The sequence below is a fragment of the Triticum aestivum genome, chromosome 3D (genome assembly GCF_018294505.1).
Source record: "Triticum aestivum cultivar Chinese Spring chromosome 3D, IWGSC CS RefSeq v2.1, whole genome shotgun sequence".
Taxonomy (NCBI): domain Eukaryota; kingdom Viridiplantae; phylum Streptophyta; class Magnoliopsida; order Poales; family Poaceae; genus Triticum; species Triticum aestivum.
The window spans coordinates 443,399,803-443,420,909 of NC_057802.1; the positions used below are offsets into that span (position 1 = coordinate 443,399,803).

General features: G+C 48.6%; 1 protein-coding gene, 1 non-coding gene and 1 pseudogene across 2 annotated transcripts; 1 reads left to right on the plus strand and 2 right to left on the minus strand.

Annotated features, from left to right (window-relative positions):
* Positions 1 to 2,520: 2,520 nt before the first annotated feature.
* Positions 2,521 to 2,602, minus strand: TRNAS-AGA (transfer RNA serine (anticodon AGA)). Its single transcript has one exon. It is a non-coding gene; the product is annotated as a tRNA-Ser (tRNA).
* Positions 2,603 to 3,045: 443 nt separating this feature from the next.
* On the minus strand, positions 3,046 to 8,633 carry LOC123079513 (phosphatidylinositol N-acetylglucosaminyltransferase subunit A-like; annotated as a pseudogene).
* Positions 8,634 to 14,224: 5,591 nt separating this feature from the next.
* On the plus strand, positions 14,225 to 15,728 carry LOC123074893 (NDR1/HIN1-like protein 13). The gene is made up of 2 exons (XM_044497627.1): positions 14,225 to 14,403; positions 14,555 to 15,728. The coding sequence occupies exon 2, from the start codon at positions 14,594 to 14,596 to the stop codon at positions 15,467 to 15,469; it is 876 nt and encodes a 291-aa protein (XP_044353562.1). The 5' UTR covers positions 14,225 to 14,403; positions 14,555 to 14,593; the 3' UTR covers positions 15,470 to 15,728.
* Positions 15,729 to 21,107: the final 5,379 nt, after the last annotated feature.

Consider the following 21,107-nt stretch of genomic DNA (forward strand, 5'->3'; position numbering starts at 1 on the left):
CATGGGAGCCATGGGTGGCTTTGGAGCACCGCCCGGCGCCATGGCCGCCATGGGAGGCATGAGTTTTTCTTCTCTCATGGGAGGCATGGGTGCACCTCCGGCCGCCATGGGCGGAATGTCTTCCGGTGTGCCTCACACACCTTCTCATGAAGATGCCGTTGAAGATCTTGCCAACACCGTCCGAGCTTGACGTGATGCGGTGCGCGACAATGATGAGGAGGAGGAAGAATCATCTTCGGAGGAGGAAGAATCGTCTTCCGAAGACGAGGACGAGGCTTGATGTGTCTTTCGTTTGTGTCGTGAACTTGGTTTGCATTTTGAACTTGGTTGGATGAACTTGTGGGCATGAACTTTTATTCATCAACTTGTTTGTGTGAAATTTATATGCCATGTTCATTGTATTTTGAATGTTTGAAATCCATTTTGTGTCCAAAATGCAACATATGGCATGCGCCGGCGAGTCGCGCGCGCTGCATTTTTATGCGCTGCTGGAGCGGCGCGCGCGCTGCATTTTAGCACGGCTGTTGGAGCCAGCGCTGCCGGCCGCGCAAAACTAGACGAAGGGCGCGCAGGAAAGTGGTTTTTAGCGCACGGCGTGTTGGGCGGCTGTTGGAGATGCTCTTAATTAAATGTGGGATCTTTAAAACTAGGGGGCATAGTGTCATAGAAGATCTGTCCAAGGCTACCATGATTCATAAGAAACATTTGGGTTTGTCTATGGCACATCTAGATGTGCCCTAATTATTGCGCATCTAAGTCACTCAATCAAGCATAAGAAGGAAAAGAAAAGGGAAAATAAAATATCCACACGAATCTCCGCGTAAGATCAATGACTTCGGACTTAGATGTGCAATACTTATGGCACATCTAGATGTGCTTTAGCAAAACTGGAAACATTTTGGCAGTTTGGTGATCCAGCCATCTTAATCAAACTGAATCAGTATTTTCCTGGTTTGCATACTACAAAACTCCACTAGTATCTTGATCTTCTTTTAAAAATTTATGGAAAGAATGACGGTATTTTGGGGCGACCTTTATGTGTTGGTTATGAATCATGCTTACAAACTTTGGAAAAATCACTCTAATTCTAGTACTACATATTACTAAAATTATGTTAAGTTTCACTCAAATTTATTATTCTTATTTGTTGGGATGAGGTGGGAAAGGGATGGTGCTGGTCCCGAGAGACCAAGTGTTTCTGTATAAATGGGTTGACGGGCCACTAAGAATTAAGAGATTCTGGTCAAAATTAAGCAAAAATTGCATAAAGAAAAGAACCCATTGACAAAAAAATAGACAACAAAAATGATATGAGAGAAACTAATCCTGGATTTTGAAATAATAGTATTGATTAAAGAATTTATGGAATACAATACAAACATGAATTAAGTTGGTTGGCCAAAAACACAAACTGTAGTCGGCTTCCAAATACATCAAGTAAAGTTTAGGTCCATCCAGAAAAAAAGAAGTCTATTTTAGGTTTTGAGCTCATCAAGGGTGTGTTTGTTTCTAGGGATAGATTTGAGTGGTTGCGGGTTTCCGTCCGTGTGGCTAAGGATAAACATTTTTTCTATTTGGTTGGGTGAGTTAGAAGAGCCAAAATTTTGTTTCATTTGAAGGATGAAAGATAGTTGGGATAACTAGTTGAGTGTTTGGTTTTAGGGATGAGTGATGGATAGAGGTTGAGTAACCATTTAGATTGAGGTGGTGAGATTACACCCATGACTTGTAATTTTTTTTTTTAACATGAGGCAATCGGATACGAAATGAGGAGATACTGATTTATTTATAAAACAAAGAATCAACATGGGTTATATGCATAAAAACTACCAGATAAGGAGTCAACATAAGCACACAAACAATAAAAATTTGCCACTCTTTGTGGTTAGAAACATGCCAATCTCACAAAGACAAATCGACGCGTAACCCACTCCATTGAATTAACTCTTCTTCTACCATTGCCAAAGAAAAGAAGCCATGACTGCTCTCCGAGACTCCCACAAAGGTGAAGAAGCAAGCACTCCTGACGCTAAGTCAAAGTGACTGAATTGTCAATCTCGTCACCTGTACAACACTAAGTCAACACCCACACAAAGTAAAATATTGAAACAGAAATGATGAATCCCAAACGTTCGGCTCTTAAGCATGGCAACCCGAACATTTTTTATAGCAACTTCAGTTGACACGAGGCGGCAAATTTAGTTGGCAAACATGAAAATCTGAACTAAAGTTGCCATAAAAAAATGTTTGGGTTGCCATGCTTAAAATCCGAACGTTCGAAATTTACGGGGGTCCTATTGAAATAGGTGAACGAAAACTGAGTTATAAAAAAAATTGTGGAATAAAATGTAAACATAAAAATGCATACAGAAAAAATATTTGGCAAAAATTGCCAATCTCGTCACCCGTAACAAATATGAGTTATAGAACAAAATTCGTGGAATAATACTCTTAATTAAAAATAATTTGTTGAATAAAATGTAAACATAAATGCATAGAGCACATTTGACCCCAAAAATGCGTGGTCGGCAGGATTCGAACCTGCGCGGGCAAAGCCCACATGATTTCTAGTCATGCCCGATAACCACTCCGGCACGACCACTTTTGTGTATTTCCTTTGTTGTTTCTATAATAATACTAACATACTATAGCGTGCCTAATTATTATGTCCAAGTTGCCAATCCACTGCAACTTTTAGCATGGAAGGGCATGGCGGCAGCAGAAGCCGCCTTGTCTTCGACCGCCGGTACGAATGGAATTACGAGTACACGGACCTCTAACCCTTTTATCCTCACTCTCATTCTTTCCCTGTCTCGTTCATGTTCGAATGTGGTAATAGGCATACACGTACTGAATTTGGATGGACGAACCAAGAGCGAATTCAGGACAAAACGAGCTTCCAAATTTTATGCCAACTGTCTCCAAAATTTATCATCCAATATGTCGAGACACCAAATCAATATCAAAGAAGCAGCCGGGGTCCCAGAATTGGCACAAGAGACAGTTCAAACGAAAATGGTGGTGAACCATACAATTACATCACACAAGAAGTTGGCAATGACATTACTACTCACACCATTGGCTTTATGCAACACGACTGTAAATTCCGTATTTGGTGCGACGAAATGATTTCATAATTGGGAGCCAGCCTAAAATAGACACCATGGCCTCCTATATGATCCATGCCACAATGGTTGGAAAAACAGTTCAATTTCCTTGCGTTTCACACTGGTCGTCTGCCGAATCCAAACGAATGTGCAGTGACCCGATATCTGGGACCTCTTCAATACCTTCAGCAGGCTGAGAGGGAGAGAAACGCCGTTACAATTTCGTCAATCTCCAGAAAATGAGAAAAGCATGGGTTAAAAAATCACCTGGAGGAATTCTAGAAGGCACCACACAAGGTAATTTATGATCATAACGAGGCAAAACAGTTTGCCTGCCCAAGCTCCACATGTGAGGTATCTACACCATTAAGGAAACAGAACATCAGCGACTTCCTTTTGTGTTTGCTGTCGTTGCAAAAATGTGGTGTTATTGCCCACATTTTGACCAGTGCAACTAAACTAACCATTATATGGAATATAGAAAATATAGCATTAGCACTTTGACAGACAATATATGTAAGGACAGCTGACGATCCAAACGAAAAATATGGTATCTTCAGTTACAAATACTCTGAAATGATAGAAGATGAATTTACAGTCCGTGCTCTGCCTTGTACTCACCGGGGAAGACGATCTAGCAAATTAGTGTTTGATGACTGCATTGCACGATCATAGACAATCTCTGTTCTTTTGGCCACATCATCCCAACTATAGAGTTTTTTCATCTACGATGCACATTAGATTTGAATAAGCACAAAAGAACTTTGCGTATCAATTTTCTACTGAAGGAAAAGCTGGTGCAGAATGCCCTTTTCTGGAGTAAATTGCAGAAAACCACCAGTTTGAGGGCTAGGTCATCAGAAAACACTAGGTTACAGTTTCTTGACAAAAAGCACCACCTCTCTCGTAAACATTTTGCAAAAACCACTGATCGGCGGATTAGTCTCGTTTGAGCGCGTTTATGACAGGTGGGCCCCTATTTGGCTTACGTGGCATAACTTTTCATGCCAAATGTGTTTTTATCTGTATTTACAAACTAGTCCCAACAATTTTATATAGACACCCCTTAATCAAAAATAAAAAACGCAATCAGGCCCTCGTGTGCACAAAACCGGTTGCACGGCGCCCATGGCTCACGCGAGCAGAAGGAAGGTGGATGGGGCGGACCATGGGTCTCGTCGCCGGCGAGAGGGAGCACCATCAGGGCTTAGGGAGCGGCGGCGCGCCACTGGCCGGCCAACTGCAGATCGTCGAGGACGGCCTGCGGAGGGAGCGGCGGTGACGGCAGCCTACAGATCCGATGCCGGGCGAGAACGGCGGCGGCCTGTGTAGGGAGCAGCGACGGCAGCGGTCTGCGTAGGGAGAGGCGACGTTGGCGGTTGCCTGCGGATGGAGCGGCGACTGCCTGCGGAGGGAGTGACAGCGGCGGCCTGCGCAGGAAGCAACGACGACGGGGGTCTGCGGACGGAACGGCGACGGCGGCAGTAGCCTGCGTAGGGAACGACGGCGGCTGTTGCCTGCGGAGGGAGCGGCGGTGCCCTGCGTAGGGAGCGGCAATGGCGGCGGTTGCGTGCGGAGGGAACGACGGCGGCTTCCCGCGAAGGGAGCGGCGGCTGCCCGCGAGAGGGAAGTGGAGGGGGGCACGAGGGGAAGAAAGTTAAGGGCTTTTATGCTTTAAACCCAAACAGTGATGCCACGTAAGCAAAAAGGGGGCCCACCTGTCATAAACGCGCTCAAACAAGACTAATCCACCGATCAGTGGTTTTTGCAAAATGTTTACGAGAGAGGTGGTGCTTTTTGTCAAGAAACTGTAACCTAGTGTTTTCTGATGACCTAGCCCTCAAACCGGTGGTTTTCTGCAATTTACTCCCTTTTCTGAGAGTGGCCCAATGCTCAGTAAGGTCAGCCAGGTGCATAGAGTTGAAACTCACCCGGCGATGCATAATTTGGGGATCTATACCAGGAAGTATGTCGATAGCTTGCCTGACAGCTCGTACCATATCTTCTGGATCTGGTTCTGCGAGCACTATCATGTCATCTGGTAGAACCTGAAAAAGAGTCATTTGTAGGGCACTGCAAATTGTCCAACTAGCTGGAATTTATGGTTCTTTACAAAAGAAAACTTTGAAATCATAAAGATCATACCTCTGGGACCCCTCCGACTCTAGTGCTTACTGTCAACAGCCCGCAGCTTGCTGCTTCCAGAATGGCTATGCAAAATGCTTCTGTAAGCGAACTACAATAGCAAAGGTTAAGCCTCACGTCTCAGTATTACTATTGTTAATTGCGTTCTGCACAACTATCGTAAACAATGTTAACTTATCCACCTTAATAGTTTCCAAATAACATTAGGATTATGTAAGTGAAAAAAAACTATTTTCTTTCTGTTTGCATCAGATCCATGAAATATATACTTATAATTCCACAAGAAATATTCCCACAACATCAGTATGGTTTATCAAATGATATTCTACATACATGTTTGAAGAACCAGAGGTTAACAGGAACAATTCAATAATCGGGTACAAATATGACCAAGTGCAGAAAAGATCGAACGAATACAATGCGGCTCAAAATATCTGTTCGAGGAGAGCGGTAAGCATTCAAACATTCCACAGACGACATGAGTTTTTAGAATTCAATGGACAAGTTCGGTAAAAGGAACTTCCTTTGTCGCAACAAAAACTGAAAATTGGAACCTGACAGGACTATTTCAACACAGAAGAGTATACGATAATCGATGGTAAAGTAGAAATCCAGTAAGAGCAGAAAAAGCACATATATGACCAACAATTTAGATATTTTGAACACACACACAAAAAAAACTCAGAAAGGTACTCCCTCCGTTCCAAAATAGATGACTCCACTTTGTACAAAGTGGAGTCATCTATTTTGGAACGGAGGGAGTACCTGTTAAGAAATATATGACCAGATATGAGAACAGATCGTACTTGAGCATGAGGTACAGCCCCTAACATCTCAACTCAATCCTGAAGGGAGAACTTCTCCCTCATCTCTTCAAGTCAGTACACGTTTTGGACGATCGCCTCCAACAATAAAGCGAACCTGACAAATCCATAGATTTATTGAATGAGGGAACATAATGGACTATAACTCCAAAACAACATAGAGTAAGAAAGTAAAGGTGCAGGATGATAACGTATGAACCAAAACATTCTATGAAGCTGAACTGTCAGGCAATTTATTATATGTATCAGATCAGAAAGGATGACAGTGATCAAAACAGTATGTCTATATGCCGAGTTACGAACTTTTTCGGCCTTAGTAAATACATGTAGTTCACCTTTTCTTATTTCATGAGTGGCTCATGCAAAGAGTGCTGTAGTTACTAGCTATAACCCACCTTTGGAAATAGACGGCATACTTCTGGAATGACTTCAACAAGAAGGTCAGCACCTTTTCGATATACTAATCTACTTATCACAACAATAATGATTTCATCACAGCTTAAGCGGGTCGAGGAGGGAGTAAACATTGCAGTATCCACTGCATTAGGAACCATGAAAACCTTCTCTGGAGATATCCCTGACCTCAATACAGTGTTCTCTTTGCTTGTGTGAGATACACATATGGCCTGATCAATATCTGCAAGAGTAAACTGCAGCACCTTATTCATGTGAATGCTTCCAACATCAGCAAAACCATAAAGCGAGTGGTCCGTGAAGACAACTTTGTACCCCATAGTCCTAGCATGCATCAATGCTTCATGGCACGTTGTTGAGAAGGCCTGATGTCCATGCACAACAGATATCTTCTCACGAATAAGAATGGTCCTTATAATTGGAAATGTCATGAACAATGTAGGTAGTGTATTCTGCATCAGGAATGGCCTCCATGGCACATAATAAACCTTCAAGCCGCCAGTAACATATCGTACTCCAGAACGTTTTCCATATGCATGTGTCATGACAACAACCTATAGAATAACAAATGGAATTGCTCAAAAGTTTACTCAGAAATAGTAGCATAAGTTACTCTGTACAAACTTCTGCTTATTGTGTTCATTAGAAGGTAAGGTCCCCAAAGTAGTACATCCTCAAACAGAAACTCAGTATATTTGCATGCTTCACAAATGCAGTAAAAACGATGCATTCATGGGTACAACGCAGAGTGATGAGGGTGGATGAATCAAATGCATACCCAGTATCGTACTATCTTACATTCTCGAACCATAAATGGGCAGGATAATAAAAGTTCATCAGATAAAGACCTTATGGCCAAGCTTAAGGAGGCACTGCGATAGATAATAGATGTGGCTTTCCACACCGCCAAAGTTTGGGAAGAAAAAGTCAGACACCATCAAAATCCTGTGCTTTCTGCTCTTCCATCCATTGTGTGTGAAACACTGAAACCTGAAATAACATAAGCCGATTCATTCATTAATGGAAAAGAGAGTCTAAACAACGCAGGCTAGTGACCTTTAAATCAAACTCATATTGTCCATATTGACACACCATGCTTAATCTTTAGCTAAATCACTAGCGTATGGAAACAAATTTTGAACATGAAAAGGTGTTAACTTTTAAGTAATGATTTTGAAGTGGCGTGTCAAATAAGGGCAATTATCAAATGTTCATTGCCAACCAAAATAAATTAGAAGGTTTGCCTGCAAGATCTAGGGGATAGGAGGAGAATGAACTCGCCTGTGCTGTGATGTGACGATTAGCTGAAAGAAGAGGAGGAACCGTTGCCCGCGTTCGTGGATGTGGAGACTGGAGGAACGAGCTCATCGGTGTGGGCATGAAGACAGAGAAGCAAAACGAGGTGAAAGAGGAGGGGGGCTAACCTTGATCGAATAGAGAGGAGGCCGTCGCCGTCACCGGAGCGGCCGGGAGCTTCGAGGGCTTGTTGATCCGGCCCAGAGTAAGCGGGGATCCCGGGCCACCTGAGAGAAGTGCGCTTGGGCGGTGTGACCATTCCGCCAGATCGAAGCCGTTGGGGGCGCATCGGACGGTGAGCGTTTTTTCGACCGCTGTTAAAAAGGGTTTAAGCAAACAAAACCCTCCTGCCACGAACCGAAAGCCCACGCCGTGAGAGGGAGTGACGGCGCCGATTCCATGCTGCCGCAGCTCCTCCTCCGCCGGTTCCCCGGTGTCCACCTCCGCCACTACAAGGGACACGGACACCGCCGCCGCCTCAGCTCGGAATCGGAGGCGGAGGAAGCCCCCACTACGGTGGCGACAGGTGACGGCAGCACGAGGAGGAGGGCATGGCGGTGAAGGTGTCGGTGTGGAAGGACTTCAAGAACTGACACGTCGCCCATAACGTCAACGTCTGCCGCGTCGCCGCCGGCGTCCGAGGCCCGCTCTCCACCACCGCGCGGCGCAGAAGGCGCTCGTTGCCACCGGCGTCGTCATCTCCCATGTCCCAAGCAGTTGCGTCCTCCCATCCCACCTTTCCCTTCCATTCCCTTGTGTGCGCTTGTGATTTCATCTGCGTGTTATTTGGGAATTTCCTGGTGCATTTCACTTGTTGTGCTGCTGGTGATTTGCGATGTATTGCCATGTTTTGTGTCGTTGGTATGCTTGAGTTAATGGTCATGAATTGCGCAGCGTAATTCTGTTTATTTGTGCTATTTCACACAATCGAATACCACAAATGAGTTTCACAAAAAAAAGAATACCACAAATGAGTGACTTTGACAATACACTTGGGTTGCCTAGGCTGGCCATAGTGAGAGTAACATAACCGGTAAGGCTAGTCATAGTGGGAGTAACTTAGTTAGTAACATAGCACACTTCGAGAAAATTCTGCTTATGTGGCAAGTAATTAATGAGAGGTGATAACATAATATGTTACTGTAACATAACGCTTTCAAGACAAGATGAGTCTACGAGCTAATAAATGAAGTCATTTATGATACTACTATTATGTTACTTTGCATTATGAAGGTAGTAACTTAGAGGATGCTTGGATACGTTTTAGTCTTATTACTAAAAGTAGTGGGACTAAACCTGGTAGCCTCACCCATACTTGGATCCAAATACTAAGAGGGTGCTTGATACAAGGGACTTATTTTAGTCTGACTAAAAATAGAAGAGGCTAAAGTTCCAAGCACCCCTGACTAAAGAGGGGCTAAAACTAGTCATTTTTTAGTCAGGGGTACCCCTACTAAAATGTGGATTAGTCCTTTCTCTCCTCATTTAACACCTCTCCTTTAACACAGGCGAGTTCTGGATTGGAGGGTTTGGATGATAATAAATGCTCATTAACTTGATTTTAGTCTCTTTAGCATTTGGATCCAAGCATGGGTGGGGCTAGCATGTTTTAGTCCCACTACTTTTAGTCATGAGACTAAAACGTATCAAGCACCCTCTAAAGAGACTAAAATCAAGTTAATGAGCATTTATTATCCTCCAAACCCTCCAATCCAGAACTCGCATGTGTTAAAGGAGAGGAGTTAAATGAGGAGAGAGGACTAATCTACATTTTAGTAGGGGTACCCCTGACTAAAAAATTTTAGTCTCAAGACTAGTTTTAGCCCCTCTTTAGTCAGGGATGCTTGGAACTTTAGCCTCTTAAAGAAACTATTTTTAGTCAGACTAAAATAAGTCCCTTGGATCCAAGAGTGTCATGCGGTAATTTAGACTAGTGTCATATGCATGACACTAGTCTAAGTTACTCCCCACTATGACCAGCCTAACATGCACTTGGGACTAGCAAACATGCTTATGTGCCACACAATTAAAGAAGAGAGAGGGTTAGAGTAACATAGGTATATACCGTATCATGTTAAATGCTATGCTACTTTGTGTCATGCATGGCAATAAATATGATTATCTATGATACTATGCACTATGAAGATAGTATCATACACTAGTATCATATGCATGATACTATTATATGATACTCCCCACTATGACAATCGCTTGTGCTTTTAAATGTTGTTATCAATCACAGGCAGCTAGTAGCACATCAGAGCTTTTGTGTTGCTGTTCAGAAAGTGTGGCTTCCTCCGTATGAAATTTCATGTCATACTGCATGGTAGGCACATCATAGCCGACCTGCTTCTTTATTTTACACTTGTCTGATCTGGAGTTATGTTGCCCTGTCAATAATCGAGCATATTTGTAGACGGATAAAGGAGTAGCAATCCACCATGAATGGACTGCCTGATGTTAGAGCATCTCTAACAGACCCCGTATAATGCCGACCCGCAAAACTCGTTTACAGTTAGTGGAAAAACGTTTTTGCGGGCCGGCACGGGCGCCGGCGTCGGCCCGCCAAACAGATGGGTTTTTATATGAATTTGACACATATGCCACATATTCAACAATATAAGAAAAAATGTCAATATTACAATACAACAATCATTTAAATTACAATAATTATTAAAATCACCAAAGCAAACTAAATAATTCAATACAAAACTTGTCCCGAATACAAATCACACATTAATTAAATTAAATGAATGCAAAAATGGAATGTGTTACTGCCCAGCCCTTTGTCAATGGTGCTCAATGAGATCCTCCTGAAGCTGAAAGTGGGTGTTTGCATTTTCAATCTCCCGGTAGATCTGAAGAAATGCTCTAATGCGGTTAGGGTCTCTAGCTGGTTTGACACGGCTACTCATATTGCCGTAGAAGAACTCCAAGTTCATGTCTCTCTCATCTTCGAGGATCATATTGTGAAGAATAACACAACATGCCATGATGTTTTTCAAGGATCGCTGGTCCCAAAAACGAGCAGGACCACGAACAATGACAAACCTAGATTGCAAAACCCCGAATGCTCTTTCAATATCTTTTTAGGCTGCCTCTTGTACCCTTGCAAATTCATATTGTTTCCTAGTTTGGGGGTCTTTGATGCTCTTGATAAATGTGCACCAATAAGGGTAGATATCATCTGCAAGATAGTACCCCTTTGTGTATTCATACTCATTGATAGTGTAGTTGCAAGCAGGAGCATCACCACTAGCAAGGCTTACAAACAAATGAGACCGTTGCAACACATTAATATCATTGAGAGTACCCGTCATACCAAAAAATCAATGCCAAATTCATAAATCCTCAGATGCTACGGCCTCTAGCACAATTGTTGCATCACGAGATTTGCCACAATACATTCCCTGCCATGCCTTCGGGCAGTTTTTCCAAGTCCAATGCATACAATCAATGCTTCCTAGCATGCCAGGCCAATCTCTTCTCTCACTTGATACCATCAACTTTTTGTGTCTTCCTCGTTGGGTGCCCGAAGATATTTAGGACCAAAGGCACAGATGATCACTTTGGCAAACCTACGCACTGACTCAATTGTAGTATCTTCACCAATGGGAAAAATACTCATCGGCATAGTCAGTCGGGGTGCCGTATGCAATTACCCGCATAGTTGCCGTGATTTTTTGATATGCACTAAATTCCTTCAAGCCCGCGGCATTTCTTCTTTGAGTAAAATACCGACATTGGCCTCACAAGCTTGCACTATTTTTATAAAAAGGGATCGGCGCATTCGGTACCTTATCCGGAAGAGGTGCGGCGGATATGTTGGATTGTCCGCGAAGTAGTCTTGCATCAACATCTCGTTCCCGAGATGGAGATTTCGAGGAATGCAAAGACGGCCGACGGTCGATCCTCGCCGTCTCTTTCGGTTCTCATCTTCGTGCTCCTTCACGGCGAGGGCCATCACCAACATCTACTGCCGATGGTTCTCGAGCAGCGTCTCAACATCCGAGTCGTCCGAATCGGACGTATGCTCGAGCAAAAACTTGACGCGAGGGCTCAAATCCATCTAAATTCACAAATACAAACGTCGCATGAACCAACTATGCATAGCACATCCCAAAGCACAAGCACAAGTACTCACTGGCAGCTCGGGGCGGTGGCTCTGCGGCGGTGGATCCCGGGGCGGCGAAGGCGCGGCTCGGCTCGGCGGATCCGGGAAGCCGGTGAAGCGGGTAGGTGGATCAGGGTGAGGGCCGCCCACGGCGTGATTCTGTCCGCAGATTTGGCCGGAATCGCCGGCGGCGGACGGGCGGAACCAATGGTGGGCGACTGCGGAAGGGGGTGGGGAATGGGCACAGGCTGAAATGTCCCTCCCACCAACCGCTTTTCTAGGATACGGTGCATCGTCGGGTCGAGGGAGAAACCTGCGTTTTCGCGGGTTGGAGATGTGATTTTACCGCGCCCCTCAAACAAAATTACGGAACCGACGTGTTTGCAGTGTCTGATCGGGCAACATTTTTTCATGCGAACCCGTATTTTAGTGGTTATTTTATGGGTCAGGGCATTATACGGGGACTGGCATATTAGGGGCTTAGCCAGTGGGCTATGGTCCAAGTTCTCTTATCGTTATTAGGGGCTTAGCCCAATTATCTTATCGTTATTAGGGTCGTTTGCTTAGGAGCCAAGTAAACCTCTCTATATAAGGAGAGGAGATGATCAATCTAATCAAGCAAGAAGCAATCATTATTTGCTCGGCTACCTTTAGGGAGCCGGGAGACCTAACCCTAGCCGCCTCTTGCGCCACCGACGCCTCTTCTCCACCACGCAAGGACGGCGGCTAGCCGCCGGCCGCCGCGCCCTCGTCCTTGTCTTCCTTCATCTTTCCCCTACAATCTCCGCCCTAGAACCGGCAGAACTCTAGCTCCTAACAGCTAGATATGCTCTTAATGGACTGGGACAATGGAAACCACAATGTGTGTGTTTTCTTTTTTTAGTACCAGAAAGGTTAGAACTTTCGTTTGACATGGCTTCAGATTTGTGGAAAGTGTGCTTTCGTTTTATGGTGTAGCAGCATCATAAGACTATGAGAAATACTCCCTCTGTAAAAAATATAAGAACGTTAAGATGGAGGGAGTAGTTACTTGATTTACGATTGAGGAACTCGCACCTGTGTACCCCTGCGAACTCCTTTGTACTCCCCCTGTCCGGTGAAGAGTTTATATTTAGCTTCAAAATTTATCCACGAAAGAGTATATTTTTATCTTCTCAATGCACTTTAAAGTAGACAAAAATGCTTCTCTCTCATCGCACGGTAATCAAGACCAATAATATTATACATATGGTCTTCTTAATTTCTACATGCACTTAGCTCATTGGGGTTTGGGTAATTAAAGAGGAGAGAGATGGTGACTTGCATCTTTCCAATGCATGTTTTATTCTATTCCATAATTTGTTCAAAAATTTATATATGTACATTTTTCACCGAACGAAGGGAATACATTATTCTACTTGTAGACAAATGGATCTGTTGTAGGTTTGGGACAAAGAGCAAACTGGGCTTGTCTCTGAATTAGCAGTAGTGGAGTAGTACCACGCACGACGAGGAAGGAGGAAGACGCGGCACGGCCTCGATCGAGCGTGGGCACGCATCACTTGGGCATAGACCATGCATGAATCCATCATGCGACCGTACTACGAGACTTCCTGAGGCGTCCATCCAGCTGCCGCCTGGCAGCATACTCTGACTAACTATCCACTGCGTAAATAGGATTTTTTTGCGGGTGGCGTAAATAGGATTATACACTAGTAGCACTATTAATTACGTAGTATTTTTTGGCTCCAAGAGCTTATCTGACGTGACGTGTTGGACCAAGCTTAGCCGGAGCACCATCACGTGGGTCGCGTTGCCTACCTGTGTGCCCTGCCCTCCCGCGTCTCTGCCGGCAGTTCTCTCGCTCCGCTACCCGTGTGCAGTGCACGACTGCACGCACGGCCTGCTGTTTTCACCCAGCCGCGTACCGTGAGCTGGCTGCCATTGCCAAACAGCTGCCGCCGCCGCCGCCGCCTCCAACGGCTCTGCTCTGGTGGCCGTGACATTGCATAGACCACATGACACGCGTGCAGAGTGAAGCGAAAAGTGTGTGCGTGCGTGTGTGTGTGACAATTTTTGTTCCTCTCCGGGCCCGGTTCACCATGCGATGCGTGTCCCCTCGAACTACTCTACTCACCGGAGAGACGCCGATGGATCCAGCTGTCTGCATTAACGAGCAGAGATCCGTGTTCGCGGTTGCCAACACGCATCGCTTGCCTTGCCATGCATGCGGTGCAGTCCATGATCGATTTCACACCTTTGTTTCCCCGTTAATCAAAACCTTCCATAAACCCACAAGCCGCGACCGCGCACGCGACGCGGTTTCCAGTCCAGCCCCCCTCCTTCGACAGCAAGCAGCCCGACCCAACACGACCCACCGCCGCGCTCTATATAACCCCCTCCGCCGCCGACCCTCCCCGCTCTCCCACCCCTTGTTCACCTCCTCGCACGTCACCTCCGTCTTCTCCTCCATCCTCTGCAACAAGAGAGAAACAACGCCGGCGACCACAGACAGCCATACAAGGTGCGTCGCCGTCTTAATTCCGATCTTGCTCGCACTTTCGATTTGTTTGTCAATTGGGAATGCGGTGACGCTTCACCTGTTTGGAGCGCACCAATGTAGGAGTACATCAATTAGAACTGACAGTGTGGCACGGACGGTTCTGATGTTGCAGATTGATTCGCACGCGCGCCGCGAGGAGCAGGAGCGGCCGATGATGAACGACGGCCGGGTCCACCCGGCGGCCACCAGCTCCGACTTCTCCGGCGAGTACGCCTACTCCTCCTCCGACCCCTCCTCCAGCCCGCTCTACAGCTTCCACTTCGAGAAGCCCGTCCCGCCGCCGCCCCAGCACCACAACAAGCCGCAGCCCGGCACGTACGTGGTGCAGGTGCCCAAGGACAAGGTCTTCCGCGTGCCGCCGCCGGAGAACGCGCGCCTCTTCCAGCACTACACCCGCCGCGCCAAGCGCCGCGCCGGCTGCTCCTGCCTCCGCGCCTGCATCTACCTCGCCGTCGCCATCCTCTCCCTCGCCGTCCTCCTCGCCGCCGCCGTCGGGGCCGTCTACCTCGCGTTCAAGCCCAGGCAGCCGGCCTACTCGGTCGTGTCCCTCGCCGTGTCCGGCCTCGCCGGCGTCGGCAACGCCTCGGCCCCCGGCGCGCTCTCGCCGGGGTTCGCCGCGACCGTCCGCGCCGACAACAGCGCCAACGGCAAGGTCGGCGTGCACTACGACGGCGCCGGGAGCCGCGTCGCCGTGTCGTACGAGGGCGTGAGCCTGGCGGACGGCGCGTGGCCGGCCTTCTACCAGGCGCCGAGCAACATCACGGTGTTCGTGGCGAAGGCGAAGGGCACCGGGATACGGTTCTCGGAGCGCGAGCGCGGGCAGATGGCCGCGGCGGAGCGGCTCCGGTCGGTGCCGTTCGACGTGGACATCACGGTGCCCGTGCGGCTGCAGCTCGGCGGGCTGAAGACGTGGGCCGTGCCGGTGACGGTGCGGTGCGCCATGGCGGTGGACCGGCTCGCCGCCAGCGCCAAGGTGGTGTCCAGGTCCTGCGACGTCAAGGTGCCGTTCCTGTTCTGGAGGAACTGACGCCGAAGCAAGAAAAATGGTTACTGGCCGATTAGGAGAGCAGTTCTTGCAGGTAGCGGCATGCAAAGGATTCGTGCTGCTTTCGTGATGTTTTTTCTCCCCATTGATTTGTATGTTGGTTTGATCGAGCAATGTCAATTCTTTTGTCCGTCGAGATCATGTGCTGCCGCGAAATCGTGCTGCAGTTAAGATGTTCACGAGGTGCAGCAACCTCTCTTCTCCTGAAAGACTGAAAGAAAATGGTGTTGGTGCACCGGTACCTGTTGTGTTACAATTTGAACAGCTGCTGACGGAAAAAAGAAACCTAGTAGGAGTATAAGTTTTGTCATATGGTTTTCAGTAGAAACTATACGTTTTAATCTGGAACAGTGGCAACTACATATCGTTCTGAATATGAAATGCATGAACTTTCATGGTTCCAAGCAAACTTGGATGTAGTACTCCAGTTTACACTAGGTCATTTATGCTTTTGCAATCAATTGGAACTATGAAGGCTCACACACAAGTCCCATGACAAAATTGAACATTCAGCACCAAGGCAACAGGCATGCTTATTAGTCCAGGGAAAGTAACTCAAAATTCTGTGTAGACATGAACATACTCAGCTCGTGCATGCACTGAATGTTCAGACTAACACTGACTGCACAAATCAGCTCGTACATGTAGGATGACAAGATCAGACTTGCAGGTCAGACATCTGCAGTTCAAGCACTTCTGAAGAATCGTTCAGATCCATTTCGACTGTGGTTTCCCAACATACATTAGTGTGTATGCCAAATTAAATCAGTGCTTCAGCACAACAACCTTTGACAATATAAAGCTCGATGACGATGATTAGGATAGAGCCTGTTCTTCTGCTGTTATCTTTGTCGTCTGGTCAATGCTAAAAAGAATGTTGTGAGCTCCCAGCGACTAAGTGTAGTGCCTTTCACGTCTTGGCCGGCTGAGCATGAAAACCATATCAGAGAAATTGTCAGAATCTGATCTGTACTTCTGTTCGGATTGGATACCCGTTTCTAGCTCTCAAGACAGCTAGTGCAGCTCCATGAACTTGAACTAATTTTCAAGCCTTTTTGTTTGTCCAAAGCCCATGTAGGAAAACATCTTGTCCGATCAATGTGATATATGCTGAATTCGAGATGTGAACCTGGAAATGTTATCAGAAATGGTCGTTGTAAGGATATGGATCGCAACTTAGTTGACCTGACAGGAGCTTATTTAATTATTTCCATCACTTCAATGCTCCTGAAATTGATTTAACCTAACCGGTTAGCCATTGTTAAAATATTGGTTAAGATGGTAAATGGACATCAATACCCTAACCCTGGAAATAAAATATTACTAATTCTTCTTGGTGCCAACCAACATTTTTGTAAAGAAACACCTCTAGACACTAACTAACTCACGGATCGTTGCTCAGTTACGAAGCCAAAACTTAAGACGATATAGAGTAAGTCACCTGAGACATCCATCTTAGAGGTGTTTGGTGCCAAGTGAAAATACAAAGAACAGTAGTAGAAAATCAGCAGAGATGAACACCAATATTTTACCGAAAAAGGCTTTCGCCCCGATTTATAAATAAAGCAAACCACCACAGCCAAACAGTACAACAAATGTTCACCTACACACACACGGTCGCACAACATAGAGTACAAATAGGTTCTGTTGAGGGCACAACTCAACAAGCCTAGAAAAAGAAAAAACGGAGGCGGGTCAACCGCAGCAGCAACTAAGAAGCTAATCCGGCTCTGGTGGTGGAGGAGGGAGCGGCGGCGGCAAGCGAAGAGCCATCGCGCGAAGGTCGGAGATGATGATGGTGATGGCGTCTCGGTCCTGGTGGCGGCTAAGCGGCCGCCAGAGCTGCAAATATCCACACATTTTGAACATAGCATCAGTAGCACGTCGAAGAGGAACCAGCTGAATGACAAGCTTATTACGCACGGTCCAGAGCATCCACGCAAGCACTCCAATGAGCAGCCACCTAATGTGGCGGCCCGTCATGGGGGAGGCCTGGACCTTAGAGAGGAGATCTGGGAAGTTGGTGGTACACCAGCTGCCACCGACAGCCTCACGGAGGCAGCCCCATAGGAACTGGGCAGACACGCACTAGAAGAAGATGTGAATCGAGGTTTCTTTCGTCCCACATAGGGGGCAGATGCCATCGCCCGGGCCCTGGCATTTTACGACCTCCACGCCAGAGGGAAGCCGGCCACGGATCCATTGCCACATGAAGATTCTAATCTTGAGGGGCAAATGGATGGCCCAGATAGACGCAAGGACTGCCGGGCAGGGCGAGGGGGCAATGGCCTGGTACAGGGACTTCGTGGAAAAGCGACCAGAGGGATCGAGGTGCCAAGACAGCCGGTCGTGGGGCTGCGCCAGGTCGGGCTCACGGAGAGCCACGGCGTCAAGGAGCTCGTGCCACGCGGCAACCTCCGGGGGCCCAAAGGGCCGCTGGAACGCGAGACGCCCTAAGTCAATAAGGGCCATCTCGACGGAGATCCTAGGTTCGACCGCAATGGAGAAGAGGTCTGGGAACCTGGCGGCAAAGGGGAGATCCCCAGCCCACCGGTCGAACCAAAACATCGTGGACGTCCCAGCTCCGACCGAGATGGAGGTCCCAATGCGGAGGACGGGGAGCAGCTGAATGACGGATTGCGAGAACTGGGAGCCGCCTGTCCTAACGCAAAAGGCGAGGGGTTGTCCGCGCAAATATTTGCGGCGGATGTCTGCAACCACAAGCCACCCTCGCCATTTGCAATGCGCCAGAGCCACCTCGTGAGGAGAGCCAGGTTCATGCACTTGGAGGACATGATTCCGCGACCACCTTGGTCCCGGGGTTTGCAGATGTCGGTCCGGCGGACCATATGGTACTTCTGCTTGTCACCCTCGCCGGCCCAGTAGAATCGAGCCTGAACCGAACCACTCTCATGATGTAGCGTTTCAGGGAGACTGTAGAAACTCATAATGAATAGGAGGAGACTGGATAGGGACGAGTTGATGAGGTCGTGCGGGCCGCCTTCGACAGCCATGGGCCCTGCCACGGCCCAATTCGGTGCTGGAGCTTGAGCACCGAGGGCCTCAGATCGGCCACCGACAGGCGGGAGTCACTAATGGGATCCCCAGGTAGGTGGTTGGGAATGACCCCAGTTGACAGTTAAGTCGGTTCGCAATACTTTGGCTGTCAGAGGTGAATATCCAAGAACCATCACCTCGCTCTTATCGAAGTTTATTTTGAGGCCTGACAGGTGTTGGAAACACAGCAGCAGGAATTTCAGGTTCAAGATATCGGCCTCCGAGCCTTGCACCATGATGATGGCGTCATCGGTGTATTGGAGGAGGGAGACACCTCCTCCCTCCACCAAGTGCGGGACGATGCCTAGAATGTGACCGGCGGCCTTGGCCTTATCAAGGATCGAGGCCAGGGCGTCCACCACCATGTTGAACAGGAATGGGGAAAAGGGGTCCCCATGTCTAACCCCACATAATGTGGGGAAATAGGGCCCGATCTCCCCATTAATGTTCACCGCGGTGCACCCAGACGTCACCATTTGCATGACCCGAGAGACCCATCGATCGTCAAACCCTTTTCTGAGCAACACTTCCCGAAGGAAGGACCAGCTAACAGTGTTGTAGGCCTTATGGAAGTCAATCTTCAGGAATACCGCTTTGAGGTTTTTGGACCAGGCCTCGTGCAGGACTTCGTGGAAGACAAGGACCCCATCCAAGATATACCGGCCTTGAATGAAGGCGGATTGATCCGGGTGAGTGATGCGGTTAGCTAAAGGGGCCACCCTATTGGCATGCCCCTTTGCGAGAGTGCGGAAGATCACATTGATCACCGTGATAGGACGGAACTGGCGAATGTCTGAAGCGCCAGGCACCTTGGGAATCAAGGTGATAATCCCGTAGTTGAGGCGCTGGAGGTCGATGGAGCCCACATAAAACTCCTCAAAGAGGGCCATGACCTCCTGTTCTATGGCGGGCCAGAAAGTCTGGAAGAACTTAACCGGCAAACCGTCAGGGCCTGGGGCGGACGAAGGATTCATTCCTTTAATCGCGAGCCAAACTTCCTCCTTAGAGAACGGGGCCGTGAGGGCAGCATTTTCGGTGGCCGAGATGCACTGCAAACCCACCCAGAAGTGGGGTGCAAGTGCCAAGCCTCCCTGAGGGGGCGGAGAAAAGGGCTTTGTAAAAGCCGTCAACATGAGACCTAATGTCGCCGGACGCTGCAGGAGGGTCTTCCCATCCCACAGAAAGAGGATGGTGTCATGCCGCCGTCGACTATTGGCGGTCGCCTGGAAGTATGCGGTGTTAGCGTCCCCCTTGAGGACCCATTTTTGGGTGCCCCGAAGGCGCCAATAGGCCTCCTCATCGGTGTAGATGACCATAAGCTGGTCCTCAAGGTCGTAACGCTGCATCCACTCATCGGGTGATAAATCCACCGAGTCCGCCTGGAGGTCCAGGGCCTGGATGGAGGCAAGAAGGGCCTCAAAGGTGACATCCTTGACACCCAACAGGATGCCACCTGAGTGCCCGGCGATCCCACTAGAAGGGAGCCAATGCCAGGCAAATAGGTGAGTGCTCAGCCACTCAAGCTCAGACAAGGTGAACTCAGTTCGCATGGTCTCTTGGATTGCTACTATGTCGATTCGCTCATCGCGCATGTACTCTATGAGTTGGCGGCGCCGGCCATCCTAGCCGAAATCGCGAATGTTCCAGAAGAGGGTCCGCATCAAGCCGCCATGGGGGGCTGCTTGACTCCAGGACACATGAGGCGCTTTGAGCGTGAAGGGCGGCTGTGCGGGAACGGGTGCGGCCACGGATCTCCGGGGGAGCCAGCGTGGTCTGGCGGGTCGGATGGGCGAACGGGAGGGGGCTCCTGGCCTCAGAGGAGGGCGTGGCCAAGCGAGCACGGGCCTCGGCCAACCGGCCATCCAGGAGTTCCCGGGCATGGATAGCCTCGAACTGGACTAAGGGGGGATCCACTTCCCCCCTGAAAACTATATCGTAGTCGGTCGCGACTTTAGCTAGATGTCCAAGCGGGACCGACTCCAAAGCAGAGAACGAACATGTAGAAGAACTTGCTGGGATGACTGGGGTACCTGGCTCGAGGTTGCGCGCCGCGGCCCTGACTTCCGCCCGCTCGAAGATGGGCAGAGGGGGGCCGCCTACTGGCCGAGCAGCATCGATCCGGGCGCTGCGTCGCGAGGACGTCACCGGAGTCGAGGTCGAGCGGCCATGCCTGTAGTAGGCTGCAGACCGCGGTGGGTGGGGAGGGGCCGCCAGAGGCGTAGACAGGACGACGGCACCCACACACCCCAAAGCGGGATGAGGGGGAGTGGGGGTGTCGGGCAGGCGGGGCAAGGTTGGTGGGGACGCGCCCACCTGCACCTCCCCCAGGGTGGCCCGCTCCAGCAGCTCCTGATGCAGCAGAGGAGAGGCCGGGGGGCCACGGGGCAGCAGGGACAGCACCATGGCAAGGGACGCCGAAGGAGTCGCGGGCGGAGGCGACAACTCCAGGGGGTCGAGAGCCGCGAGAGACGGAGAAGAGCCCGAGGCGCCGAGAGGTCGAGGAGGCGACATGGCTGGCTGGACGGGGGGGGGGGGAGTCCACAGTAGGCGACGCGACCGGCTG

What these genes read in the sequence shown, in the direction of transcription:
- LOC123074893 (XM_044497627.1), top strand. Translation starts at nt 14,594, where the DNA reads ATGATGAACGACGGCCGGGTCCACCCGGCGGCCACCAGCTCCGACTTC.